Here is a 25,527-nt window from a genome sequence, read left to right as displayed (position 1 = left end):
GAAATATTTACTGAACACCTCCTATGTTTTGTGAGTGTGTGTGTGTGTGTGTGTGTGTGTGTGTGTGTGTGTGTGTGTAGACAGACTACAATCAAATGAGCATTGTGCTTGATGATGTAGCCCAACTGTAGGCAAATGTAAGAGTTCTGCCTGTGTTTAAGGTAAGCCAGTCTAAACTAAGCTGTTTGCTTAGTACATTTTCTAAATACATAGTGTTTATCTGTATATCATTAGTAATCCAGGTAGAATCTCTTCCCTTCCTTGATCCTTTTTCTGAATGTCCTTCCTCTTAGTTGAAGCAAAAGCACTGGAAAGACATTTTAGCTATAATTAAGATCCTCATGTTCTTCTGCCAACTGCTACTGGTCTAAGGGGAAGTTGATTAATCTCTCTGGATTAATTTTTCCCTTCTGTACATAAACACTTGAACAAAAGGCCAGTCACTAAGAATATTTTCAGCTGCTCCTGGTGAGTGTCTCCTGCCTTGATTTATGTAGACACACACACAAATGCATCACATACACACACACACACACACACACACACACACACACACACACACACACACACACACACCAGGGAAACACTCCAGTGACTCCCTGCCTCACTTCAGTAAAACTCAAAATCCTTATCCTGGAGGTAATATAAGCCCCAGGGACTGGAAGTAGTCTAGCCCCAAAGTCCCTCTGCCTTTCTTCCTGTCCTCCCTTCACCACACTGGACCAGGAGCTTGCACACTCCAATATATTCCTCCTTCCTCTCTCTCCCTGCAGCTTTTTCCCTTCACCTGAAAAACTCTCCTCTGTCTCACTCCTTACTTTTTTCAAAGACTGGCCACATGTCTCCTTTCAGAACATCCCCTGATCTGGCTGCCTCATCTAAAAGTATATCTCCATGTTACAATATACCCCTTAACTTTCTTCATTTAAAACTGTATTACATTTTTATTCTTTTATTTATGTAGGGGGAGGTGCATGTGTGTGGGTATACACATGGTATACTTCACACATAGTAGGAGTCAGTGAACAACTTTTGAGATATATAGATATAGATATAGATATAGATAATTTTCATTATCCACTCATCTGTTGATGTGCACCTAGGTTGATTGCAGTCCTTGGCTATAGTGAATAAAACAGCAATAAACACAGGGTTGCAAATATCTCTGTGGCAGGGTATAAAATTCTCTGGGTATATGTCCAAGAGTAAAATAGCTGAGTCATATGACAGGTCTATTTTTAATTTTTGAAATATCTCAAAAGTGATTTCCATAATAACTGTATTAATTCACACCCCCGACAAGAGTGAATAAGGGTTCTTTTCTGTCCACATCCTCTCCAGCATTTGTTGTCAGGGTTGTTGATGATAACTATTCTGACTGGGGTGAGGTAGTATTTCAAAGAAGTTGTAATTTGCATATCCCTGGCAGCTAGAAATACTCAATACCTTTTAAAACAGTTATTGGCCATTTGTGTTTCTGCTTTTGAAAACAGCCTAGTCAGTCAGTTGTTCACCCATCTGTTGATTAGTAGTTGTATTTCCTTGGGATTTAGGTTCTACCATTCTTTGTGAATTCTGGATAGTAGCCTCTTGTTTGTAGCGTAGATGGTAAAGATTTTCTATGATTCTGTAGATTGTCTGTGAACTCTGCTGATCATTTTCTTGGCTGTACAGAAATTTTTATTTTCACATAGTCCCATCCATTTATGTTTTTGAAGAAATTAATAAAATAATAATAAACAAAATCAACCAAACAAAGCCAACCAGTTGGTTCTTTGGAAAAGTTAATGAACTGGACAGACCTTAGCTATCTGGCTTTTCTCAGTAGTCTCTGAAGTAAGTGTATACCCCAGGAGTTCAGACCACTGTTATCCCATGCTTGGGACATATCCGTTCATGTGTGTGAACTGATTGAAAGTGTCAGTCTCACACAAATAGAAACCTGTTGAAGCAGAAGTGCCCCTCTTTTGTGCCATAGTCACTTTCTTCTTTTACCACAAGCTGAGAGAGATTCACACTCACCAGCAACAGCAACACACACATACACACACACACACACACACACACATACACACGCGCGCGCACAAGACACGCGTGCACACACAATTTCCATCATGGGAGGAGTAAAAGAAAGTGGTAGACATTGCATTCATATCTGACTGTGCAAGTGTTTCCTAGCCAGACGAGGTTAGGATACAGTTACCAACTTGTTACTTGTTTTAATGTCTCTGAGGCACCACACTGACTCATGTTGATGCATAAATGTGACACATAGAGGAAGATATCAGTATACATGCCTATGTGGACAGAAACCAATTGCAAACAGAAATATACAAATACAAATAGACACTTCAGGTTCACTTCAGGAACAATGCAGACTATAAACCAAAAATGATACACATGGGAGGACACACACTTATTAAGCCAGGCATGGAAGTGCATGTTTTTGGTCCCAGTACTCAGGGGGCAGAAAAAGATAGATCTCTATGAGTTTAAGGCCATCCTGGTCTACATATCTAGTTTCAGTTCTGTGTCAATCAGGGCAACATAATGAAACTGTCTGAAGAGAGAGAGAGAGAGAGAGAGAGAGAGAGAGAGAGAGAGAGAGAGAGAGAGAGAGAGAGAATAAGTTTACTTTCAAGAGCACACACACATATGCACACAAACACATGAGCAAAGACAATTATATTACCTTAAGGCATGACCAGGGAGCAGTGAGGCCATATGGGGTGTCTCCTGGCATGCTAATGGTCAGCTTTTGATTACATATGCTACATACTTACATGCATATATTCAATATGGTACATCTACACAGACATTTGTATCAGATTCCTGAGCACCCACTGTGGATAGCAAATCTCCTTTTCAGTCACTACTGAAAACATTTTGGGAACCCTGGCGTGGGGAAGCCATGAAAGAGTCCCTCTAGGACATGCTTTTGCCGTACAGGAGAGAGGGGACTCCACTGGCCTGGTCCTGAGCTGGGAAAGGAAGCTTCACTTGGGAAAAGACCTGAACTTGCAGAGAACAGAGATGTGAGGAATTATTGCCCCAAGAAAAGAATTCCTGAATATGCTGGGTAAATGGAAGGCTTGTCCCCTCTTAGCAGCTTTGAAAGGGAGAGCCCCCAGAGTCCCAGCCAGTTCCAGCGGGCCAGAAAATCCTGCAGAGGCTATTAATCCACTAAAGTCCCCTGGCTGAGAGGAAATCTGATTAACTCTACCTCCCCAGATGGGCTCAACAGTGAAATGTATATCTCATTTCTGAAAGTCGAATAAGGTAGAGAAACAGAGGAAGGCGGGTGAAAGAAAAGGGGAGGACTGAGCATTGTAGGAATGAGATACATACAGGCACTCCTTGGCTCTGCCATTCATTTGGAGGCCAGTATCCCCAGCCTGTATGATGGGATTCAAACTTCCTCTGTTCAGATGGAGGAGTGTGTCTTCTGTTTCTCTCAAAAGGACCAGGCAGGTCACTCGCCTTTGACCCTAGAAACCAAGTTGGCTTTTTCCCTGAATTTCCCTACCACAGTGACCCTGGAAGGAAACTTACTCTGTCTTTCAGACTTTTTTCTAAGTCTTGTGGGCCCAACTATTATAGCTTCTGCACTTTAAAGAACTTGAGGGATCTGGTTCCAAGTAACCCTTTTAAAATGAGAAACTGAGTCCCCTAAGCACATCTGGACTGGGGCTCATGGTGTTTCACTCACATACAGCTATTTTCTTTTTTTAAAAAAAAAATCAAGATTCAGATGTTAAACGACTTCAAAAGATGAATTCCATGAACTCCCTGGAGCGACAGAAGACCTGCAAAGACGCTGGGGCCTGGGAAGTGCAGGAAGCTGGTCTCTGCCAGCACTTCAAGGGTTAAACTCAGCCCAGAGCCTAACACACAATTGGCCGAACCTAGAGAGAAGATATGGTTTTTGCAGCCGCGGGCCAATGAACACCTCGAGTGGGAGGGTTTGAAGCTTCTAAGGAGTTTTTCCCCCCATTTTCCTCTCTCCACCCCCTCCTGTCGGCCCTTCCCCCCCCCCCCCGATCCTCTACGCCGCCAGTTTGTTAAATTAATGCAGTAAGAAAGTCAGTCTGAAGATCTGAGGGAGTCTGGCCAGAAGATGGGTGAGCTCAGAAACCCGACATGCCTCTGAAAGGTTGAGCTCCTAAGCCCTGCTGGGAAGCCATGGACCCCAGCAGCCCCTGAAAGTTGTGGTGGGCTCTATTGCGCCTGCAGCCCCAAGCAATGGGACACCGTTCCTGCAGCAATTCCAACTTATTCGGAGGGGACCAGCGAACACGGACTGCAAGGCGACAGCAGACTGGAACGGAGGCAGGGGAACGAGATTCAGGGACTCGGTTGCGTTGCGCCAGCCTGGCACACTCTCCGACATCTAACTGAAGCCAGCACCGTCACCTGCTCCACCACCACCACCACCACCACCTACACACACACACACACACACACACACACACACACAAAAGAAAGAAAGAAAGAAAAAAACCCTAAAACCCCTCGGGCCAGCCCAGGGCCAGAAAGAAGATGCCAGCCGGGTCTAAAGGTCCGAGGCCAGGGCTCTGATCCCCACGGATTTCTTGCTTGCATGAATCTGGCACTCTCGACATAAAAATAAGGGTTAAAAAGAGAAAAATAAAGAAAGAAAAGAAAAGAAGAAAATATACCCACCCCCAAGAGTGCCTCCCAGCGCCGCAGGGAGCCTTCAGCGAGTTGAGCACCAGCAGCGCTCTTCCCGCCCGCAGCCGGGCTGGACGCTCTCCGTGGTGCTGAACCTGCACGGCCGCCGCTGTCCGCGGTACCCAAGCTGTGCCTGGCTGCAATTCTCCCCGGCTCTGCCACCTCGTCCCTCTACTTCCCAGCTCCCTTGAACATCTGGATTATTTTTCCTCATTGGCGCTCTCTGGTTTCGTGGGTGCCCATCGGAAACATTTTGCACCCCCATAACTCGTGGACTTTACAGCACAAGAATCTGGAAAATGTACAGCTTCAACACTCTGCGATTCTACCTTTGGGAGACCATTGTATTCTTCAGGTACGTGATTTTCTATACTGACCACGACTATCCTTATGTGCAAATGGGGTTCAGGTGAAGTAAAGAGGCTGACCCTGTCGCGGCCTCATCAGTTGGGGAGGGGGTGCTGTGTGCTGAAGGCCTTTCTGTTCCCCTCCTCCCCCCCCCCCTCCCCTCCACCCGCAGGGTGTCTGGCTGGTGCGTGTAGGTCCCAGACAGTGGCTGCTCCGGCGGCAGCGGTTTGCCTGTTTCCTGCGGTTTGTCTATTTGACTGCTACACTCCCCCCGATACTGGCCCCATGGCCCCTCTGCTCGTTACCCTTCATTCAGCTGAGGACTTAAGGAGAAGCTTTATGAGTTTTTTAGTTTAATTGGGACCGCATTCTCTCAAACCGCAGTGCTGGAAATCCCGGGTCTCCCGTCTGGGAGCGAAGTGACAACTAGCGGTGACGCGGAAGGTTGCAGTTGGACTGGCTGGACACAAAACAGAGCGTTCTGTCTCCCTTTTTGTTGTTTTTCTGGAGGGGGGGGGTGTCAAGGCTCCTGTGGTTTGGAGCTAGGGGATAACACAGTTATGACCTCAGCTTGCAAAGCCCTAACTTGAGTGCAGATCAGGCCTATTTACGCATAGACACTGAGAAACATTTTCCTTTCAAACTTTGACTCCATCCCTCCCTGATACACACTTCTTTCTGAACTCTGTTAGAGCCGACCCTCCCCTGCTCTAAAGGGCAGTTCTTATTTATGAATGAATGCCTATCCCTGCCGCCATAGCTGGGCTCCCCACACCCATCCATTGACTCCTAATTCTCTGCGTACAGGCTGAGCGTTCTTGTGTTAGTCTAAGTGAAAAGTGAAAAATCACATCTTTAGGAAGTATTGAAACAGATAGGCCTTTTGTAAGTGGGCAAATCACGCCATCTTCAGAGGTGGTGATGATAAATTCCATCTATATGAATTGAAAAATATTCTTCCCAGCTCTGCAGAGATCGTTAATCTTCCTCGTCCTAGCGTGTCTGCTTCTCGTGTTTTACCACTGTAGTGAGTTAATAGGCATTTGAGGAAAGAAAAAAAACAATCCGGTTGTTCTAAAAAACTATATGACCACCAAATAAGATCCTCTCTGATCGTAAAACAGCACATAATCGTGATTTTATTACACTGCCAAGAGTTGTTGGTTTGACTAATCCACTGGCTGGTGATATGGATGAGGCCTCCTCTCCCAAGTGACAGTTTCTGAATTTGAGTCTCTCTTTGTGTTTTTTCTCTCAAGATGATGAAGACAAGACAACCCCTCCCTTCCCAGGGTTACCCACTGTTAAAGCTTTTAATACCCTCTTAAAATACTTCTTTAGCATGCCACTGTCCCAGTCACAGCTTAGAATGTAAATAGTCAAGTATTTTCTTAAGTCCAACATCCCAGAGCCTTGTGAGATTTACCTACTTCATGGGGGGAGGCAAGAAGCGCCTTATCACTCTGCCCACCCCCATTCCTTTTTTTCTTGATGCAATCCTTGATTTTTCCTCTCCCAGACATAAGCTTTCATAAAAAAGGAGAATCGGTCTAAAAGGTCTGCATTGTAATCGCTTAGATAAGGGTGAGACTCCGCTGTGTTAATTCCTCAAGTGAACTGGTGGTGGCTCGTCAAAGAGTCTCTTGTGTCTCCCTTCCCCTCTATGGGTGAAGGCACACATAAGCAGCAATAGACATGATCGAGAACTCGATGTGTTTGTGAGGAAGCAAGAGGCATGACTAGAGAGATCCAGATCATGCTGGTGCTGCGGCACTATCAAAGCAGGAGAACGGCTGCTTCGTTTCAGGAGTTAATGTTCACCCCCTCTGCAATTTCCCAGATAAATGAAGCACAGGGGATCACGAGAGGGTTAACCAAGCAAGATGTCCTTGCTCAAATGGTATTTGCATCTCTGATATTTTCATCTTTCAAGTTTTAGGTAAGACATATACAACAGCCTTAGAACATAGAGTAAACAGAGGCCAGCAGCTCCCTTACAGGTTACAAGGGAATAACCAGCCCCTTTCACCAAGGGGCAGGCTGAGGGTTGGGATGAGCCAGTGTATATTCCCAGGGCCCAGGCCCTTCTTAGGTTAAGTAAGGCCTGTGGCTCACCTGTTTGAAATTATTGAAAATCTGGCGGGGGGTGGGGGAGAGTGGAACCAGGGCACTACCCAAGGTGCTGCTGCATCGCATCTGTGCGCAACCAGAGAAACAGCAACATCAACAGCAAAACAAACAAAAACAACCAAAGTAAGCAGTGTTGGAGCCTCACAGGCTACCACTGCGGGGAGCGAATGGAGGCATTGGCAAGGCAGACTGGGGTCCTAGGAGACCAGCAACACTGCAGTGTTCATCAGCCATGTCCCACAAATGCATGAAAGCAATGTGACCGAAGTTCCTGCTCTCATGGTAAACAGCCTGGCATTCTTAAGTTTCATACATGACACCCTGCGATCCAATAACATAAACTGTGTGTTGCTTGGAGGTTGGGGCCTTATTCCACTTGGGCTAAAACTTCAATTTTTCTTTATTTATTTAACACTGGAAATGCATTCCTTTCAACCCAACTTTAAACCAAAGGAACATGGCTTTTATCCCCCCCCCCCAGAGTCTTGGCAAAGGCTTGTAGCAAGGATGGGACTAGTATGACCCCAACAGTTCCTTGCCTTCTCAATAACTCAGCCAGACATGATCTATAATGATGCCTCTCGGCCTCTGCACTACTGACATTTTGATCTTTGTAATTCTTTGTCATGACGTCTGCCCTGTGCATTGTAGCAGCCTGTCTGGTGCCAGTCACATCTTTTCTCCCTGATCATGACAAACAAAAATGTCTCCAAACACTGCAAACTAACCCAGGGTACAGTGAGAAGGGACGGAATGGCCCAAGTTGTGAATGACAATAAAAATAACCCAAATTTTCAATCAGCTTCTCTGATGCACTAATCGTAATCATGAAAAAGTCGAGTCTGCCTGGGGAAATAACCCCTGGGAGAATACACAGCACGTCCCGCTGAGACAGAAAGGGATCTAGCTTGTGCTTCAGCAGGGATTGAACACAGAGGGACATGAACCAAGTGGTTTTCCCCCAAGATCACCACCTTTCCCTCTGTACCTTCTCCATTTCCCATCCCAGTAGATGACACCTTGTGCTGAGATTTTAGACTCTGTGTGTCAGTCACTTGCCAAGAAAGCTGATCAAAACTTTGAAATGCAGATGTTTCTATCAATTCTAAGACAAAAAAGACCATGGAAAAAACATTGTTTAATATCTCTATCACTATGGACAGATAAATTAGTGTTTTCCTGAGACAGACCCTCTTGGGAAGGTTCCCAAGCTTACCAGGAAGGGTAGACAACCACCTTGGTCTTTCTCCCTGATAACAGCTATGTTCTGCCTGAGTCCTGCCCACTGTATTTGGGGGCACTGCAGAACACATCTAGAAGTTTCTGAAATGGCCCAAGGACTTTTTTTTCCTAAAGAACTAAGCCCATAGGGCAAGTCTGCCTTGGGGCCAACCAAAATGTCAATCAGCCTGCCTGCCCTCTGGAGACTTAGGAAAGATAGAAAAGAAATTTCATGTTTTTATTCCCAAGGAGCAGTTTGGACAGGGACCCAAAGCCAATAAATGGAATTATAAATCCGCACATAACATCTGCATATTTGCAAAACTGGGAATGACCTACCGAGGACACGTGGGGAATTTATCTTTGAGATGGCCTTATGAAAGGCCGCAGCTATGCGGTGCGGTGGAGGAAGCAGAACAGTTATGGGCCACGGGTTCTGACTTCCAGAGTCAACTCGGCTCTCCTCCTGCGGCACAGCCATAACAAGGCTCCTTCTGTATGGCTACTCTAATTTTCTACTCGGATGGCTAAACCCAACCCTTGTGAGTTCCCTTCAGCCTCTGAGCCACTCATTTTACAAAGAGAGGGCCCCGTTTGCACAAAGGCTCTGGACGAGCCGGCCGCAGTGGCTTCCCTGCCTTCATCCCTTCACCAGGTGTTAGCTAACTACGTGATTGTGTGTCCACTTCAAAACTGGGCACTCGGCAGGGACACATGCCGTTCCTGGGGAAACCTTTTTCTCCTGCATTAGAGGGTCTGCGGCGCTCGCCTCCGGGCAGCCTGTGTACAGAGCCTATGACAGCATCACACTGATGTGGGTGTCATCAACTTTATTTCCTTCATCAGCTAGCAGAAGCCAAAACGATTTTTAAGATGGATGGTACTGTCTCCTGTCTGCCCGTCTCGAGGCTCTTCTGCAGGTTGTTCAGTGTGCAGCAGACCTGGGATCTGGAATTTAACTATAGTAGTATGACCTTGAGAAGAGTCTGTGACCCTTCTGGGTCTCACTTTGCCTACCTGTAAAATGAAAGGACACCGCCAATCACACTCTCGAAAATTATTATTAGCTGTTCCTGTTGGCCATGACCTTTTCCCAATCTTTCCCATAACAGTTCAGACTGGGTTAAAGTGATTGCGGTGTGTCTCAGCTATTACCCAAATAATTATAGCAGCTGTTCCCAGCTACTCCCAGACTCAGAAGTCAGAAAAAAATGAGGACCCCACCCAGCTACTCCCCTCTTTGAACAGTTCCCCTAAGATGGACCTGATGACTGACAGAGACGGTAAACGTCTTCCCTTTCCACCCCAAGGACTGTTCAGAGAGGTGAGAGGGGATGCTGTTCCACCACTGTCTTCATCTGAAGAACCATCCGAGAAAGTTAAAGGTTCTCTACTTTCTGTCAACAACTCTGTTTAACATTTACCCAACCCCCACATGTGCGCATAAAGCCTGTTTTTCAGCTGTTCCTCCTTGCCTTATCTACCCATTGTCATTAGTCAGAAGAACACAGAACTGTCTCGGAACCCCCAACCACCCCAGCACAAGCAATGCCCCTGGCTGAATTTACTTAAGATGAAGCGGGGTAAGGACCTGTGGTGCTGCCTAGTCAGCCCATATGGTGTGGGCAGAGGTAAACACACACTGGCTAGTCTTTGAAACATTTTAAGTAGATAGATTCCAAGTCCTCCTTAAGACTGCCCATACCTCTGACGTACCCACGGCCTCCACATTGGGAAACACTAGATTTGATTTAACCTCCATGACTGCAAAAGAAGAATAGATTTACTTTAATGCACACAGAAATTCTGGCTCAAGGGAACTAGGAACTTTCTGGAATCTTTACTGAGTGGTGCAGGGGCTGCCACAGTGATCATGACGGTCACAAGAAGGGTGTAAGAGGAAATACAAATCTACCTGCCAGGGTGATATAGAATTTCCCACTTCTTCTATAGATTATGAGAGTTTGTGGGTGATTTCCTGCAAAAGAATAAATGGAACGCAGATCAGAGATAACACTGACAATGCTTACAACCCTCCCCCCCTTTTGTCCTGACTCCTAAACTGCCACCTGAAATTTGTGGGCTTTAAATCAAGCCAAGAGCACCTACTCAGTGGTATTTTTCTCATTCTTCAAAATAGATCGGATAATAACTAAATTGGGCAATGAACCTACCCACACAATGTAGCAAAAGATTATTAAAAGGAAGCCACCTTAGTTATATATATATATATATATATATATATATATATATATATATATATATATATATAAAAAACTGCATTTAAGAAAGGAAAAGGGGCTTCAGAAGGCACCAGAAGGACCTAGCAGAAAATTTACCAGTCCGCAAATAAAGCCCCAGTCACAGTTGCTGTTCCTGGCACTTACGGCCTCTCTGCCCTGAACTCCAGCTGTCTCCCACAAACCCATTCCCTGTTAATCCTAACACACAACCAAAGACACAACGGGGTGCCAGCAACTTACTGAGACAGCAGTTAGAAGGGAGCAGTGGCTGGATGCTAGGAGAGGGGTTTAGCCACACAGAGCCCAGGCTTTGGAATGTGATCCCTTAAGAGGGGAGCCCCGGGCACCAAAGCTTTTGAAATGGTGTTTAAAGGTCCCTTTGTGACTTTCTGAAGTTGATATTGTCTGAAGCTAATTCAGTACAATTAGATTACCACCCTCAGCCTTTGAATCTGCCTGTTTCATAGGATCTATTACTAGATGAGTTTACCGTCTTAACGGGATGCTGCTGACAATTGGAAATCCCAGCCATGAAGTGGGCAGCAGATGCCCACAGGACACCCCAGCCCAGTCCCATCCTCAGAAGCCGAATCCTCAGACCTCCCACCCATTCACTGGGGGGGGGGGGTCACACTGTCCCTCCAAGTCAAGGAGTCTGAAGTAGCATGAGCTCTGAGCAGATCTAGAATCTAACCTGTCAAATCCAGTTGAGAAGGGCTTGCCAAGGAGAGGGATCCCAAGAATTCGAGAGGTTCGAACTTACATACAGTGTCTTATTACTGAACCATAGCATGTGAAGAGGCACCAGTCAATGCTGCAGGTGATGGAGAGACATGGGGGACTGATGGTAGAGATAACCTCACAAGTACACACTGCTGTATACCTATGTATGGCTTTGCATATGTCAATCAAACATAATTAAAGATAGTTTTAAAAATTAAATAGTCAGCCGGGCAGTGGTGCCGCACGCCTTTAATCCCAGCACTCGGGAGGCAGAGGCAGGCAGATCTTTGTGAGTTTGAGGCCAGCCTGGTCTCCAAAGCAAGTTCCAGGAAAGGTGCAAAAGCTACGCAGAGAAACCCTGTCTTGAAAAAAATAAATAAATAAGCTGGGCGGTGGTGGCGCACGCCTTTAATCCCAGCACTCGGGAGGCAGAGCCAGGCGGATCTCTGTGAGTTCGAGGCCAGCCTGGGCTACCAAGTGAGCTCCAGGAAAGGCTCAAAGCTACGCAGAGAAACCCTGTCTCGAAAAACCAAAATAAATAAATAAATAAATAAATAAATAAATAAATAAATAGTCGGGGGTGGAAAGTGGCTCAGTGGTAGAGTACCTACCTAGGATGAGATGCCGGGTAGAATCCTTAGTGCCACAAAGTAGCAACATTTTAATGGTAAAATACAGATACTCAGACCAGACTACAGAATCAGGCTCTCCTGGGATGGGACCAGAGACTGAAATGCTCGAAAAGGCTGTTAAGTTGGAGTTTTTCAAACTTCTGGCACATAGCAAGTGCCAAGGGTCTTGTGGAGATTCAGTTTCTGAGATCTGGGGCATGAGAGTCCGTCTTTCTGCCAGCCCTCTCACGACACAGAGGCTTACATGAATAGGAAGTGGGGGACATCAAGGCCCTGGGTCATCCCCACGATGGCCATGTGTGGAGAAGCTCTTTCACTTTGCAGATAAGAAAGAAAATAAAAACAAGTCACTTACAGGAGGACAGGGCTTCCCCAAAGCATCAGTCATGCATTATTCCCCAAACTTATTCACCATGTGTTGTCTGCAAAACCTGTGCACCCCGATGATGCCTCTGTGTTCCCCTTCATTCCTTGCAAGTTCTGGCTCCCTCTCCTGAACATAAGCACACCTGAAGGTAGCTCCTTCCATGGGCAGCCAGCCCCACCCTGAGATGGCGATGCAGTCCCTGAGTCCTGGTGCACCATCAGCTCTCACTCACACACCTGACCTGCACTGGGAGAGGATGCAGACAGAGAGAGGCACCCAGGGATGGGAATGCTATTCTGGCCCCAGAGGCCTAAGGCACAGCAATGAGCATCGGTAGGGACTGAGGGAGGAGTGGATCTGATGTCAGAAGGGACTCCAGAGAATAGGGTTTCTTTAAAATCTCACTCACCCATCTTCCTGAGCACCTGATATTCTCAAACCGGCATTAACTAGACGCTTGCTTGGGACTCCCAGAGTTTTGGAAGACTCTGCATCATCCCATCATTGGTCTGACCTCAGGACCATGTCCTTCCTTCTACACACCTCTGACTTGCCCACCTTTCCAGGGAGTCTGTTGCTGCCTCATACCCACGAGAGCCACTGCTCTGTTTTTCTGGCTTTTGAGAGGGCGTGGTTATTGCCGTGTGCTCCATTCCGCAACCCTCCCCAGCTCCAGAGGACTGCGGCAAGCCACCCTGCTCCTGCAGTAGTGCTTCAGTTTGCAGAGTAAGCTGCCTGATCATCCAATTGCCTTAAAAATACTCAGGACGATGGTACCTGTGCCCATTCTAGAGCTGAGAGAACTGAGGTTTAGAGGAGAACCATCATGGGCCTTTGGGTGATGCAAGAAACCTAGCTGATAATCATAGGTAAAGCCAAGGTTCAAACCCTGGCTGCTAAGTCACCACACTGGTTCACATCCCCAGGACGTATCAAGCTAGTAGTCCTCCCTTTCTGTGAAAGCCGGGTGCTGTGATGTGTGCCTGTAATCCCAGCACTGAGGAGGCTGAAAAAGAAGGGACATGAGTTCAAAACCAGCGTGGTCTACACAATGAGGCTGGGGTTGGGGCAATCTTAGGAGAAGAGAACTGGGAATTTCCCATCAGGCCTTGGAGTTAACAGAGCCGTACTATTTATTCTTCTTAGCAGGTAGCCACTCCTTCCCTTTCTCTTAATTGCTTTTAAAATAATTATATTTTTATTTTGTGTGCACACAGGGGTATGCAAATGTGCACATGCCACAGCACACGGTGTAGAGGTCATAGGACAACATGCAAGAATCTGTTCTCTCCGTTCACCATGTGGGTCCCATGGGTCAGACTCAAGTTGTCGGGTTGGTGGTAAACACTTTCACCACCTCAGCCATCTCGCTGGCCCCTCTTAATTGTTTTAATCATATGATATATGCACAATTCCCTTTTTTAGACATTGTAATGCTTGGGAGAAGCCAGATCTCCTTGCTTATAAATCACCACGGTGACTTTTTAATCTCTCAAAGCCATATCCCTGGGGAGATGTTGTGGGTCTCATGCTAAGTAGCCTTACCTCCCTACCAGGGACCACACGAGAGAATGCCTGTAACCCCAGCATTTGGAAAGCTGAGGCAGGAGCATTACTGTGAAATATGTAGTCTAACCTGGACTACATGGTGCGTTTCAGGCCAGCCTAAGGTATAAAAGAAGAGGGGAGGGGAGGAGAAGAGAAGGGAGCAGAGGAGAGGAGAAGAGAGGACAGGAGAGGAGAGGAGAGGAGAGGCAGGGAAGGAAGCACTCCAAATTATTCCATACCTTTGATCCTCCCACACTCACCAGGAGACACTAATGCAGATAAGGAAGATGGGGGAGGCAAGTTTGTCTCTCAGAAGAATCAAGAGCCAGTTCCTTGCAGGCGGATGTAAATAATAACAATTTCCGTGACACACACACACACACACACACACACACACACACACACACACACACACGAGTTTCCAAACTCCATCCCTTCCACAGTGGGGAGCTGGCTACCCTCCAGCCCCACATGAAGGGCTAAGTCCTTCCTGAGAATGTGGCTGTTTCCCCCCACTACACCTTTTCTAGTGTGCCCCAAATCACCTGAGTGGAAGAGCTTTCTAGATGGCAGGAGCACGTTCCTCATTGAGAGGCCAAACAGAGCAGCACATACTCTGGCCCAAGAACAGAATATTAAGAACTTGCTGGGTGGTGGTGGCACACGCCTTTAATCCCAGCACTCGGGACGCAGAGCCAGATGGATCTCTGTGAGTTCAAGGCCAGCCTGGGCCACCAAGTGAAATCCAGGAAAGGTGCAAAGCTACGCAGAGAAACCCTGTCTCGAAAAACCAAAAAAAAAAAAAAAAAAAAACCTATTGGTCCCCTGTACCCAGACCAACTGCCTGTGCAGCCACAGTCTAACCCCAGCATGGGGGACCGAGTACCCTCACCTTCTGTATAAGAGTTTGGAGAGTTCTGCCTCAGGCACCGGCCACCTCACCTCACCTCATGCTCCCATAGGGCTGCCAGAAAACAGAGGGGAAAGTCTCCTCAGAACCTCTCTGGACCAGGAGGTTGAGTGTCCAGGTGCCACAGGTGACCCTCCTGAGTCTCCCTGGCTCTGCCACTTGTCCCTAGCATGTGACACAGAGACATCCGCCCATGTGCCTCTAGCAGGCCAGAGCCAGGGGAGGAAAATAAATCAGTGCACGCTAAGTCCCCGGCAATCAGCTTTTGAGGCAGACCTGCTGCTGGGTTCCTTTCATTCCCTTTATCTTTTTACATTAGAAACTTTGTAATTGGATTGAGTAAAGCAACTAAAGAAGAAATGTTGAGGACCAACACACAGGAATCTTACTCCCTAGAATGAGTCATTTAGCAGTTTGATACCCAGCCTGTCAATGAATTTTATACCACAACAGTCACCAAAATATCGGTGCATTTGTACCTGGCTTTATTCTCAATGATGAATATGAGGAAGTCTGTGGGCTCCTCAGAGCTATATGTTAAACAAAACCTGTTACTCATCCCATTGTATGGATGAGCTTAAAGAGTCTTCCTAGAACCACCTAATCTGGACCAGGCAATCCTAGACAGAGGTGCAAGTGGTCTGCCTTCAGAAACCCTTTTCCTGCTATGGTGATGCGACTTGTGCCACACGGTGATGGAGTTAGTCTCAAGCCCACAGTCTGTGATGGGCAGGACCACCATGGTTCCAGGAGCTGTGCTGGCTTTCTCTTGAGCACAACATGTCTTTATCTGACACTTAAATCTCCCAGCTTGCCCCATTAAGCACCCACCTCTATTTCTTTTTTTTTAAGCATACACTTAATTTATTTTAATATATTTTATATTATATTATTATTTTATAATAATATTAATATTAAATAATAATATAATATATTATTTAATAATATATGTTACAAATAAATTATAAATAAATATATAAAATAGTATATTTTCAATAAATATTCTCCCCTTTTTCATTTTCATGTGTGTGGTGTGTGTGGGTATACACATGCTCGTGCACACAGCAGGTGAAGGTACATGTACAGACCCAGGGTTATGTTAGAAATGTCAGGATCTTCTCAGTTGCTTCACCTTCTTTACTGAGGCAGAGTCTGTCAATCAAACCCATAGCTCACTGATATGACTGGTTTTGCTAACTAGCTTGCTATGGGGAGTCCCTGTCTTTGCTAGAATTTGAGGCTACAATTACAGGTGGGCTGTCATGCTCACTCGTCATTTATGTGGGTTCTGGGGATCTGAACTACGGTCTTCCTGCTTGTGTGGCAAGTGCTTTAACCACTGAGCAATCACCCCAGGCCAAGATATGGGTTTTTTTGTAGTCTGATTGTTCTTTATTTTATATCTAGAATCCACTTATGAGTGAGTACATACCATGACTGTCTTTCTGGGTTTGGGTTACCTCACTCAGGATGATTTTTTCTAGTTCCATCCATTTGCCTGCAAATTTCATGCTTTCATTGTTTTTCTCTGCTGAGTAGTACTCCATTGTGTATATGTACCACATTTTTTTTTTATCCATTCTTCCGTTGACGGGCATCTAGGTTGTTTCCAGTTCTGGCTATTACAAATAGTGCTGCTATGAACATAGCTGAGCATGTATCTTTATGGTATGAATCAGCATTCCTTGGGTATATGCCCAAGAGTGGGATGACTGGGTCTTGAGGTAGTTCGATTCCTAATTTTCTGAGAAACCACCATACTGATTTCCACAGTGGTTGTACAAGCTTACATTCCCACCAACAGTGGAGGAGTGTTCTCTTTGCTCCACATCTTCTCCAACATTGACTGTCATTGGTGTTTTTGATCGTAGCCATTCTGACAGGTGTAAGGTGGTATCTCAGAGTCGTTTTGATTTGCATTTCTCTGATGATTAAGGATGTTGAGCATTTCTTTAAATGTCTTTCAGCCATTTGTGATTCTTGTTTTGTGAATTCTCTGTTTAGCTCTTTAGCCCATTTTTTAATTGGACTGTTTAGTATTTTGATGTCTAGTTTCTTGAGTTCTTTATATACTGTGGAGATCAATCCTCTGTCAGATGTGGGGTTGGTGAAGATCTTTTCCCATTCTGTTGGCTGTCTTTTTGTCTTATTGACTGTGTCTTTTGCCCTGCAAAAGCTTCTCAATTTTGAGAGGTCCCATTTATTAATTGTTGACCCACCTCTATTTCTATCTCCTTTACATCACACAAACCAAATCCCAACCTGAAGGTGTCCATAAATCCCTACTCTGGACTCTCAGTACCCCCTCCCAGCCCCATCCATAAAGCTGGTAATGGCACACCCCTCAGAGGCACTCAAAACAGCTAGCCCTGCACTGGGGTGCAGTGGTTTGGATCCTGCTCTCCTTGATGAAGGATCTTGGCAGCTGCTCAGCCTTTCTCCATCTCAAGATTCCTGTCTTTAGAGAGCTGGGAGATGTAACTCAGTTGGTCAAGTGTCTGCCTGCCATCACAAAGCTCTCAGTTTCACCCAAGCACTGCACAAACTTGGCCTTGTAACCCAAGCTTGTCATCCCAGCACTCAGGCAAGTAGAGGCAGAAAGATCAGTAGTTCAGGTCAGCCTGGGATACATGATGAGTTCCAGGCCAGACTGAGCTATGTGAGATACCATCTCAAAAACAATTTTAAAAGCTAGAAATAGTGGCTGGAGTCCATTCTAAACACTTTAAAGTCTTTCACATGAGAGAACACAAGCCCTTAACAGGCAGTAATTCCCTCTTCACGGCCAAGATCCTACCCATACCTCAAGACCCATTTCTAGCTTCACTTTTTTCAAGGGCATCCCTTGGGTAACCACTGTCCCTACCACCAACTGAGCCTAAATTCTCCTTTCAAATGTTCCTGAAAAACAGGCTGGGGAGATGACTTAGCCTGTTGGAAAATCACACACCATTCTTCCAAAGGACCTGAGTTCAAGTCCCAGCACCCACACCAAGTGTTTCATAACCACCTGTGATTTCTGTTCCAGGGGGATCTGAGACTTTGGCCTGTTTGGGCACCCCAACACCCATTGACAAATACACTTAATGAAAAATAATAAAAGTAAAAAATACATCTTTTTTAAAAGTCTTTGGAAATGGAGGCCTTACCCTCGGCCCTCAGTTCAAGCAAAGTGGCTTATCTGCGTACGGAGCTCTTCTAGCTTCCACACTGGACTACAAACCCCTCAAAAGACACACTGTCTCTCTTGGTGTTTCCCAAGGTTTCCACTAGCCCTTCGTGCCCTTCACGAGCTATGTTCTCCTTGTGGCTTCAGGTACATTGCACACAGTGTTTGTTGCTCTGTCCCTCTGTGTCTGCTCACAGCCTCCTGTCACTGGCTCCTCAGAAGCCCAGGAGCTGGCGGGTTCCACCCAGCCAGCCCTGAAGCACTGCTGTGTCTCACCATGACCCCTTTCTGCTCCAATAAATGAGTCACAGGGAGAGCATGACTTGAAAGTGGTGGCCCAGTCCTGGCTCTGACACAGTGGTGGGAAGTCGTTCAGCCTTAGCCTCCCAGCCTGCCAGGGCATGTCTGAGCTCTGGGCCTCCCCAAACATGTGAGCCATTGCAGATAAGGTTGCTTCCCAGCATGCCCCCAGGCCTGCAGCAAAGTCCCTTCCATGGAATAGGACAAACTTTGTAAGGTGGTTTTTCTCGATGGCCATAGTACCCTGAAGGCATGTGATCTAGGCAGAAATGGTTTCATTTGTGAAGAAGGCATGGACTTCATTGGAGGTGGCTTCCTCTTTGCAACCCAAAATAGCTACTGGTTAAAAAAAAAGTCTCTAAATGAAAAGGGTCACATCATGTCTGGAGAGGGGGACTTGAAGGGGTTTGTTGGCTTTGACACATAAAGAAAGACAGTAACAAAGTAAGTAAAAGATGGGTTGGACCCACTGTCTCAGGTTGGCTGGTCTGGAGTTCAGAGCTAGCCAGGTCTTCCTCCACTAGCAAGCTCTGCTCTGTGTGTGTGTGTGTGTGTGTGTGTGTGTGTGTGTGTGTGTGTGTACATGTATTATAGAAGCCAGGTTACAGCCTCTGAGGTTTCTCAGGTACCATCCATCCTCTTTTTGAGACAGGGTCTCTCACGGGCTAGCAACTTCCCAAGTAGACTAGACTAGCTGGCCAGTGAGTCCCAGGGATCCTTCTGTCTCCACCTCCTCAGTGCTAGGATTATAAGCGCAGGCCACCACACCCAGCTTTTTCTTAATGTGGGTTCTGGGGATGAAACTCAGATCTTCATGCTTGTGAGGCAAGCACTCTGCCTACTGAGCCACCTATCGCCCCAGCCCTCTGCTTCACAGGGGTTGTAACTGAGTCTTGGGTTTTCCATGTCTAAGATGAGATGAGACTACATAAGATGATGGCCCTTCCAGCTGCCATGCATAAGGCTTCATTTAAGCTGGCTAGCAGGAGACCCCGGGGTTGGAGATTCATTTGTCTGGAATCCTGGTAATGCCATGTGTTAGCTGTGAGACTTAGAGCAAGATTGTTCCAAGGATTCTGAAGCCACCACTGTCCTCTCCTGTGACATGGAAATAGTAATCCCTCCCTGACAGATCACCATTTCTGTTGAATGAGGTGGCCAACAGAGTGTAGGTCCTACCTCTAGCACCTGGACATCATGCAAAGCAAGAAAGCCACACAACGGCCATTTAAAGAAGGCCAGGTGCCAAGAGTGAGCGGAGCACAGAGGAGTCCGATGGGCTGTCTGGAGACGAGGAGACAGTCTAAAAACGAAGACCATTTCATGAGGCTCAGGATAATTAAACTGGGCCACGGGAAATGACTAATTCACAGGGACCAATGGATGCAGAGAGAGTGGGGCTGATAAAAGGGAAAGAGTGACCCTGAGCCCAAGGACGAGGGTGGACAGTTCTAGGCCCTGTCACCCAGACTCAGCCTGCTCACACTCTGACTATCCCCTCCCAGTGGCCTTCTATTCAGCTGAAAGTGGGTCAATTCTTCACTCTGCAAAAAAAAAAATACCAGTTTCCACTGGAGGCTAGCCATTGTTCTAAGTTACATGGAGAAACACACGAGCAAACAGGAGAGTCCTGGCCTTAGAACACTTTCCTTCTAGAAGGGCTTAAATAACAAACTAAACAGACAAATGAGAAAATGAGAATTTCAGAGTCCGTGGCTCGCTCGGTAAAGTGTTTGCTGCACAAACGTGAGGACCTGACTTTGATCCCTTCAATGTACATAAAAAGCTGGGTACAGTGTGCAGCCCAGGGGAGGCAGAGACAAGAGGACCCCCAGAGCTCACTGGCTAACCACTCAGGCCAATCTAATGACCTCCAAGTTTAGTGGAAGACCCCGTATCAAAAAAAATAATGTGGAGAAGTGATTGAGAAAAATACCAGACATTCTGCTCTGGTTAGCACATGTGCACACGCACATACACACATGCACATGCAAGAACAGGTATATAACACACATACAATAACTTCAGAGTCTGGCAGCATTACAAAGGGCCAGAGCTCCATCCACAAAGGTTTGCACCCAAGTGCCTACTCCTTCACCCATACCTCTCTTTTCATTGCACCTATAACACGGGGAGACGAGCAGACGGGAGGAAACCGTATTTTCCTATAAATGAGGAGGCTAAAAGGCAGACAGGAAACCCATGTCACATGGCCATAAAGAGACACAAAGTGATCCCATTCCATGGAGCAAAGTCAAAAATACCCAAGATAGGGACCAATGAGATGGCTCTGTGAGTAAAGACGCTTACTGCCAAGCTCAACCCCATGAGTTTGATCCCCAGGACCCACGTGGTGGAATGAGAAAAGTGATTCCACAAGTTGTCCCCTGACCTCCATGCATACCTCCACACACACATAAACAAATAAAGGAAATATAATAAAAACATCTTTTTAATATCCAAGGTAAAGGATGAGATTGAATGGGTTAGGAAAACTCAAGCATCAAAGAAGTGTATTCGGTAGAAAACAATTTTCATCTTTTAATGTGGATAAGTGTTCTCATGTGAAGGGGGGGTGCAGCGATATGGACCTGAAACTGTTTATAGTCACCATCTCTTGAGAATGAGACTGTGGGGGACTCTTATTTCTGGCATTAAATAGTTCGGCAATGCTTGGATGTTTCACAATAATACAAAGTACTTTTAAATGTGAAAATAAAGCATTTTTGAAGGAAGAGAATGCCAGAGAGAACAAGCTTGGAGAAAGGTGATCTAGGCGGGAGTATACCTTATGAGGATAAAGACACCCTAAGCCACAGAGGGTAGCTACAAAATGGTGACGACTGAGCTGACTGCACTTCACCCTGGAGTAAATGAGCCTAAAGGCTGAGCTGTAGATGTAACCGTCTTATTAAATAAGAAACACAGAGCCAATACAGAGATGAAAGCCAAGAGGTCAGAGCAATAGCTAAGAGCTAAAAACCTTACCCTTCACTGCCGCTGTTGTCCTACCTCTCGGAAAGAGACCCACTTCCTGTGTGTTTGTGCTTTTTATTGACTTTCTGTTCTGCCTTCTCATTGGTTGTAAACCCAACCACATGACCTCCTCATCACTGCCCATCTGTACAGACCTCCAGGTCTTCCATGGTTGGTATTGAGATTAAAGGCATGTGTCTCCATGCTGGCTGTATCCTTGAACACACAGAGATCCACTTAGCTCTGCTTCCCAAGAGCTGGGATTAAAGGCATGCACCACCACTGTCCAGCTTCTGCTAAGGCTTGCTATTAGCTCTGACCCCCAGGCAACTTTATTTATTAACATACAAATAAAATTACATTTCAGTACAATTAAAATATCACCATACTGAGCCCTTGTGATATGTTTGTAGAGATTTTTCTGAGCAACTAGAAGATATTTTTCCCCCATTGAAATCATGATGCTGGAAGAACAAGGTCATTGGAAGATGGAAGGCCAGACTTATGCTGTAGACTTGGGTTTTTAATTTGTTTATTATGTGTTGGTGTATGTGTGTACATATGAGTTGGGGGGAGGGTATGTGTGCACATGCCTGTGGAGGCCAGAGGACAACCTTAGTTGTAGTTCCTCAGAGTCTATGGGACCCTGAGACAGGCTCTCTCATCAGCCTTGGACTCACCAGTCAGGCTAGGCTGGCTGGCTAGAGAGCCCCAGGGATCCCCATGTCTCCCCTTCCCCAGGGCTAGGATGACAAGCATCCGCCAGAACATCCAGCCTTTTTTGATATAGGTTCCAGAGTCCATCTCCCGTCCTCACGCCTGCATGACAAGCATATTAACAACTCAGCCATTTCCCCCAACACTAGACTTACTGGATATTTTAGAAGAAAATGACATCCAAGACACATTCTCAACAGGGTAACTAGAGTCTTACCCAATATGGAGGGCTATTTCAGAAAACCGTCAAGGAGGGGGGAGATGGCGGAGTGGAATGAGAACTAAGCTGGAGAGGGAAAGAACTCTCAAGTCTAGTGCCTCCCATTCCAAGGGAGAACTGAGATCACAGGGAAAGACCCTTCTCCAAAGTCACAATGGATTAGTGTCCAGGCCAGACTAGAGCCTAGGACTCCATGTCTCATTCCCACAACAACATTCCCCAGCATCGAATGAGGTTTCTGCTGGTGACGTGCAGATAAATTGCAAAGGTATGGGATAATTTTGTTCTCATCATCATGAATTTCACTTTAAAATGACAACTTTGCCTTATGGACAAGAATTCCTCTAAGTAAGAATTCTTATAATTAGTAACATTAGCAAATAACACGTGCTTATAACCTACCATATGTCGGGAAATTTCTAAATGTTCCAGGTGAGGAGACATGCGTGTATCTCAGTGGTAAAGCACCTACTCAGCATATACAAAGCCCTGGATTCAATTCCTAATACCCTAAGAAGATAAGTACTCTGGGTATACAACTTCTTGATTAATAGCAACCCCATGAAGTAGGTGCCATGACCAACCCCATTTTGGGGATGAAGAGCCAGCATCTTAACTAACATGGGACTCCTTTAGACCAGCTTATCCAATCCAATTCAAAGTGTTCATATGGAAAAGTCATTATCCCTCAGAATCTGGTGTTTTATTATACGCAAAAGATTATTCAATGAGACAGGAAGAAAGGAGAGACCCTGAGGAGGAAAATTAAGGGACTCACCCCAAACCACAGACTTGTCTAGTGGGAAAAGAAGGAGGTAACTTGGTGACAAACTTTCTCCCCACCCCCACCCCCGGACTGCTGCTGTTTCCTCTTTATCTAGCACCATGAGATTTGGACCCAAGTTAAGTTCCCTTTACCCAATAGCAGCTCTCATCCATCTGTAACTCCAGTTCCAAGGGACCCAGTGCCCTCTTCTGGCCTCCCTGGGTACCAGGCATGCATATGGTACACAGACATACATGCAAGCAAAACACACACATAAATAAAATTTTATTTAAAAAAAAAAACTCATAAAAAATAAAAGAGGGCTGAAGATGTAGCTCAGTTGGTAGAATGTTTTCCCAGAATGCACAGGCCCCTTGGTCAGCTCCCCAGCACCACATAGACTAAGTACCTAAAATCCCAGTACTGGAGAGACTGAGACAAGAGGGTCAAGAGTTCAAGGCCATCCTCAGCTACATAGTATGTCTGAAGCCAGGATGGGCTACCTGAGACTCTGTCTCAAAAAACTATTACTCTTTAGTTTATATTTTTTAAAGATTTACTTCATTCTTAATCACATAGTTGGGGGAGACAGTATGAACATATCAGTGCTGGTGGCTGAGGAGGTCAGAAGTGTGTGATTCTCTGGAACTGGAATTGTAGGCAGTTGTAAGACACCATGTGGATGCTGGAAGTTGAAGCTGGATCCTCTGGAAGAGCAGTAAGCACTCTTAACCACTAACCCATCTCTCCAGCCCCTCAAAAAAGTCATTTTTAATTAATTTATTAGAAAAATACACAAGTACATAGCAGAGTCCCAGTCCCAGCACCTACCGGCTCAGCTGTGCCCTGTAGATCACAGGGCCAAGGAAAATTCCAGCTTCTGCTTGAACATTGGCCAGAAACTCACCCTGTCTCAGGCAGCCTCTTCCATCACAAGAAAGCTCTGAGGGTCAGAATAGCCCATCCTCACGTGCATGAAGCAGCCCACTCTGAAAGCGCCGCTCGCCTTGCCTGGTTGCTTGGAACAAGCCTACGGGAAACTCCAGAAGCAGAACCCTCAGGGCTGGGGAGAGAGCTCAGTCAGTGATGCGCCTATTGCAAGAGCATGGGGCCCAGGGTGTGGTGCAGACAACCCATAAAAAGCCCTGCATGACGGCACACACTTGGAGTCCCGGCGCTGAAGAGGCCGAGAAAAGCAGATCCCTGAGGCTCACTGGCCAGCTAGACTTACCCACTGGTTGATCTCCAGGCCAATGAGACCCCGTCTCAAAACAACAAGGTAGATAGTGCCTGAGGAACGGTGACTGAGGCTGACCTCGGGCCTCCACATATACTGGCACATATGTGAACTCACACCTGTGTGTGAAAACACACACATATAAATACACACACACACACACACACACACACACACACACACACACACACACACACACTGTCTGGCCCTGCTCCTATCCTGCCACCTACAGGCCATGTACCTTCCTGCCACATCACTTTCTGCCTCCTGAAGCTTAGTCACCTCCTTCTACAACAGGAATACAAACACATACCTCACAGAGCATCTTGCAGAAGAAAAATAGCTAATATTTGCAAATGGCTTAGCTCGGTGCCTGGAAAAATAGAAAAAGACTTCCAGACCATTGTTTCATTAAGTCAGGTCCCTGCTTCCCCACAACAGCCCAGCACACTGGTCCCTTTTGCCTAAATCTTCTCTCAGCCAAACACCCAGAGTCCTTAATTATTCCTTATAGGTCAATTTCAAGTTTGTTTACCAGCCCAGTTGTTCCTTTCTGGCCCTGTTCCAGATGCTAATATCCCTCTTAAAATGCAGGGCCTACAACCGAACACAATAAATTAGCCAAGACTTGAAGTGCAGCCCACATCCAGAAGTCCCTCTGCCTCTTACAGGCTTTACATTCTTCTGGGGTTTGCAGAATGAAGAGTCTTAATCTGGACTGGAATCAAATTGCAGTGAAGGCCACCTATACCTTCTGCGGGAGTCTGGACTTGTGGGGATGGCTACCAGACAAAACAAGTGCTCTGTGCCTGTGCCGACAGGACGGTCAGCACCTCAGTCTTTTCTTACTTAACCCTAGCCATCCTGGAGGGCGCTCTGTGAGTATCTTTCTTTGACTCCTAACAGTCCTTTCGAGCCTCAAGGGACTTGCCCAAGGTCACTGGGTGATAAAAGGCAGGATCTGTGTTGGGTTCTGCCCATGGTCTTCCTGTGTCTTAAGCATTCAAAGACATGAGGACTGTCAGGATGTAAATGGCAGCACACACAAGCAGAGTGACTCAGTAGAGAAAGCAACACAATGTGCCACACCATATGGGCATCCGAACCACCTACCACAGAGGCCTCTGGCTCCCACCAGCATGCATCAGCGACTGTGGCTACCTGGGCAGCCGGTGCAGGAGAAGAGAAGGTAGGGGACCGTCTTCCTTCTTGTCAACTTCTCACAACCTGCATTGGGAAGATGCCATTTCCGGTTTTCTGTGGTGGTGCTGAAGGTCAGGTGGTGCGGAGGGCTCCTCCTCACTATTACAGCCGGCTACCACAGAAAC

At 46.2% G+C, this 25,527-nt stretch overlaps 1 protein-coding gene across 2 annotated transcripts in view; it reads left to right on the top strand.

Annotated features, from left to right (window-relative positions):
• The first annotated feature begins 4,052 nt into the window (after positions 1 to 4,052).
• Glra1 (glycine receptor alpha 1) overlaps positions 4,053 to 25,527 on the top strand; it is a 96,411-nt gene continuing 74,936 nt past the window's right edge. For both annotated transcript variants that reach the window (XM_006984885.4, XM_016003482.3), the window contains exon 1: positions 4,053 to 5,047. In XM_006984885.4, the coding sequence (XP_006984947.1) occupies positions 4,992 to 5,047 (56 nt within the window). In that variant the 5' untranslated portion in view covers positions 4,053 to 4,991. The remainder of the gene's footprint in view (positions 5,048 to 25,527) is intronic.

Source organism: Peromyscus maniculatus, chromosome 8 (assembly GCF_049852395.1).
Source record: "Peromyscus maniculatus bairdii isolate BWxNUB_F1_BW_parent chromosome 8, HU_Pman_BW_mat_3.1, whole genome shotgun sequence".
In the NCBI taxonomy this organism is placed as follows: Eukaryota; Metazoa; Chordata; class Mammalia; order Rodentia; family Cricetidae; genus Peromyscus; species Peromyscus maniculatus.
Note: the sequence above shows the minus strand (reverse complement) of the source record. Positions and strands in the feature narration are given on the sequence as shown.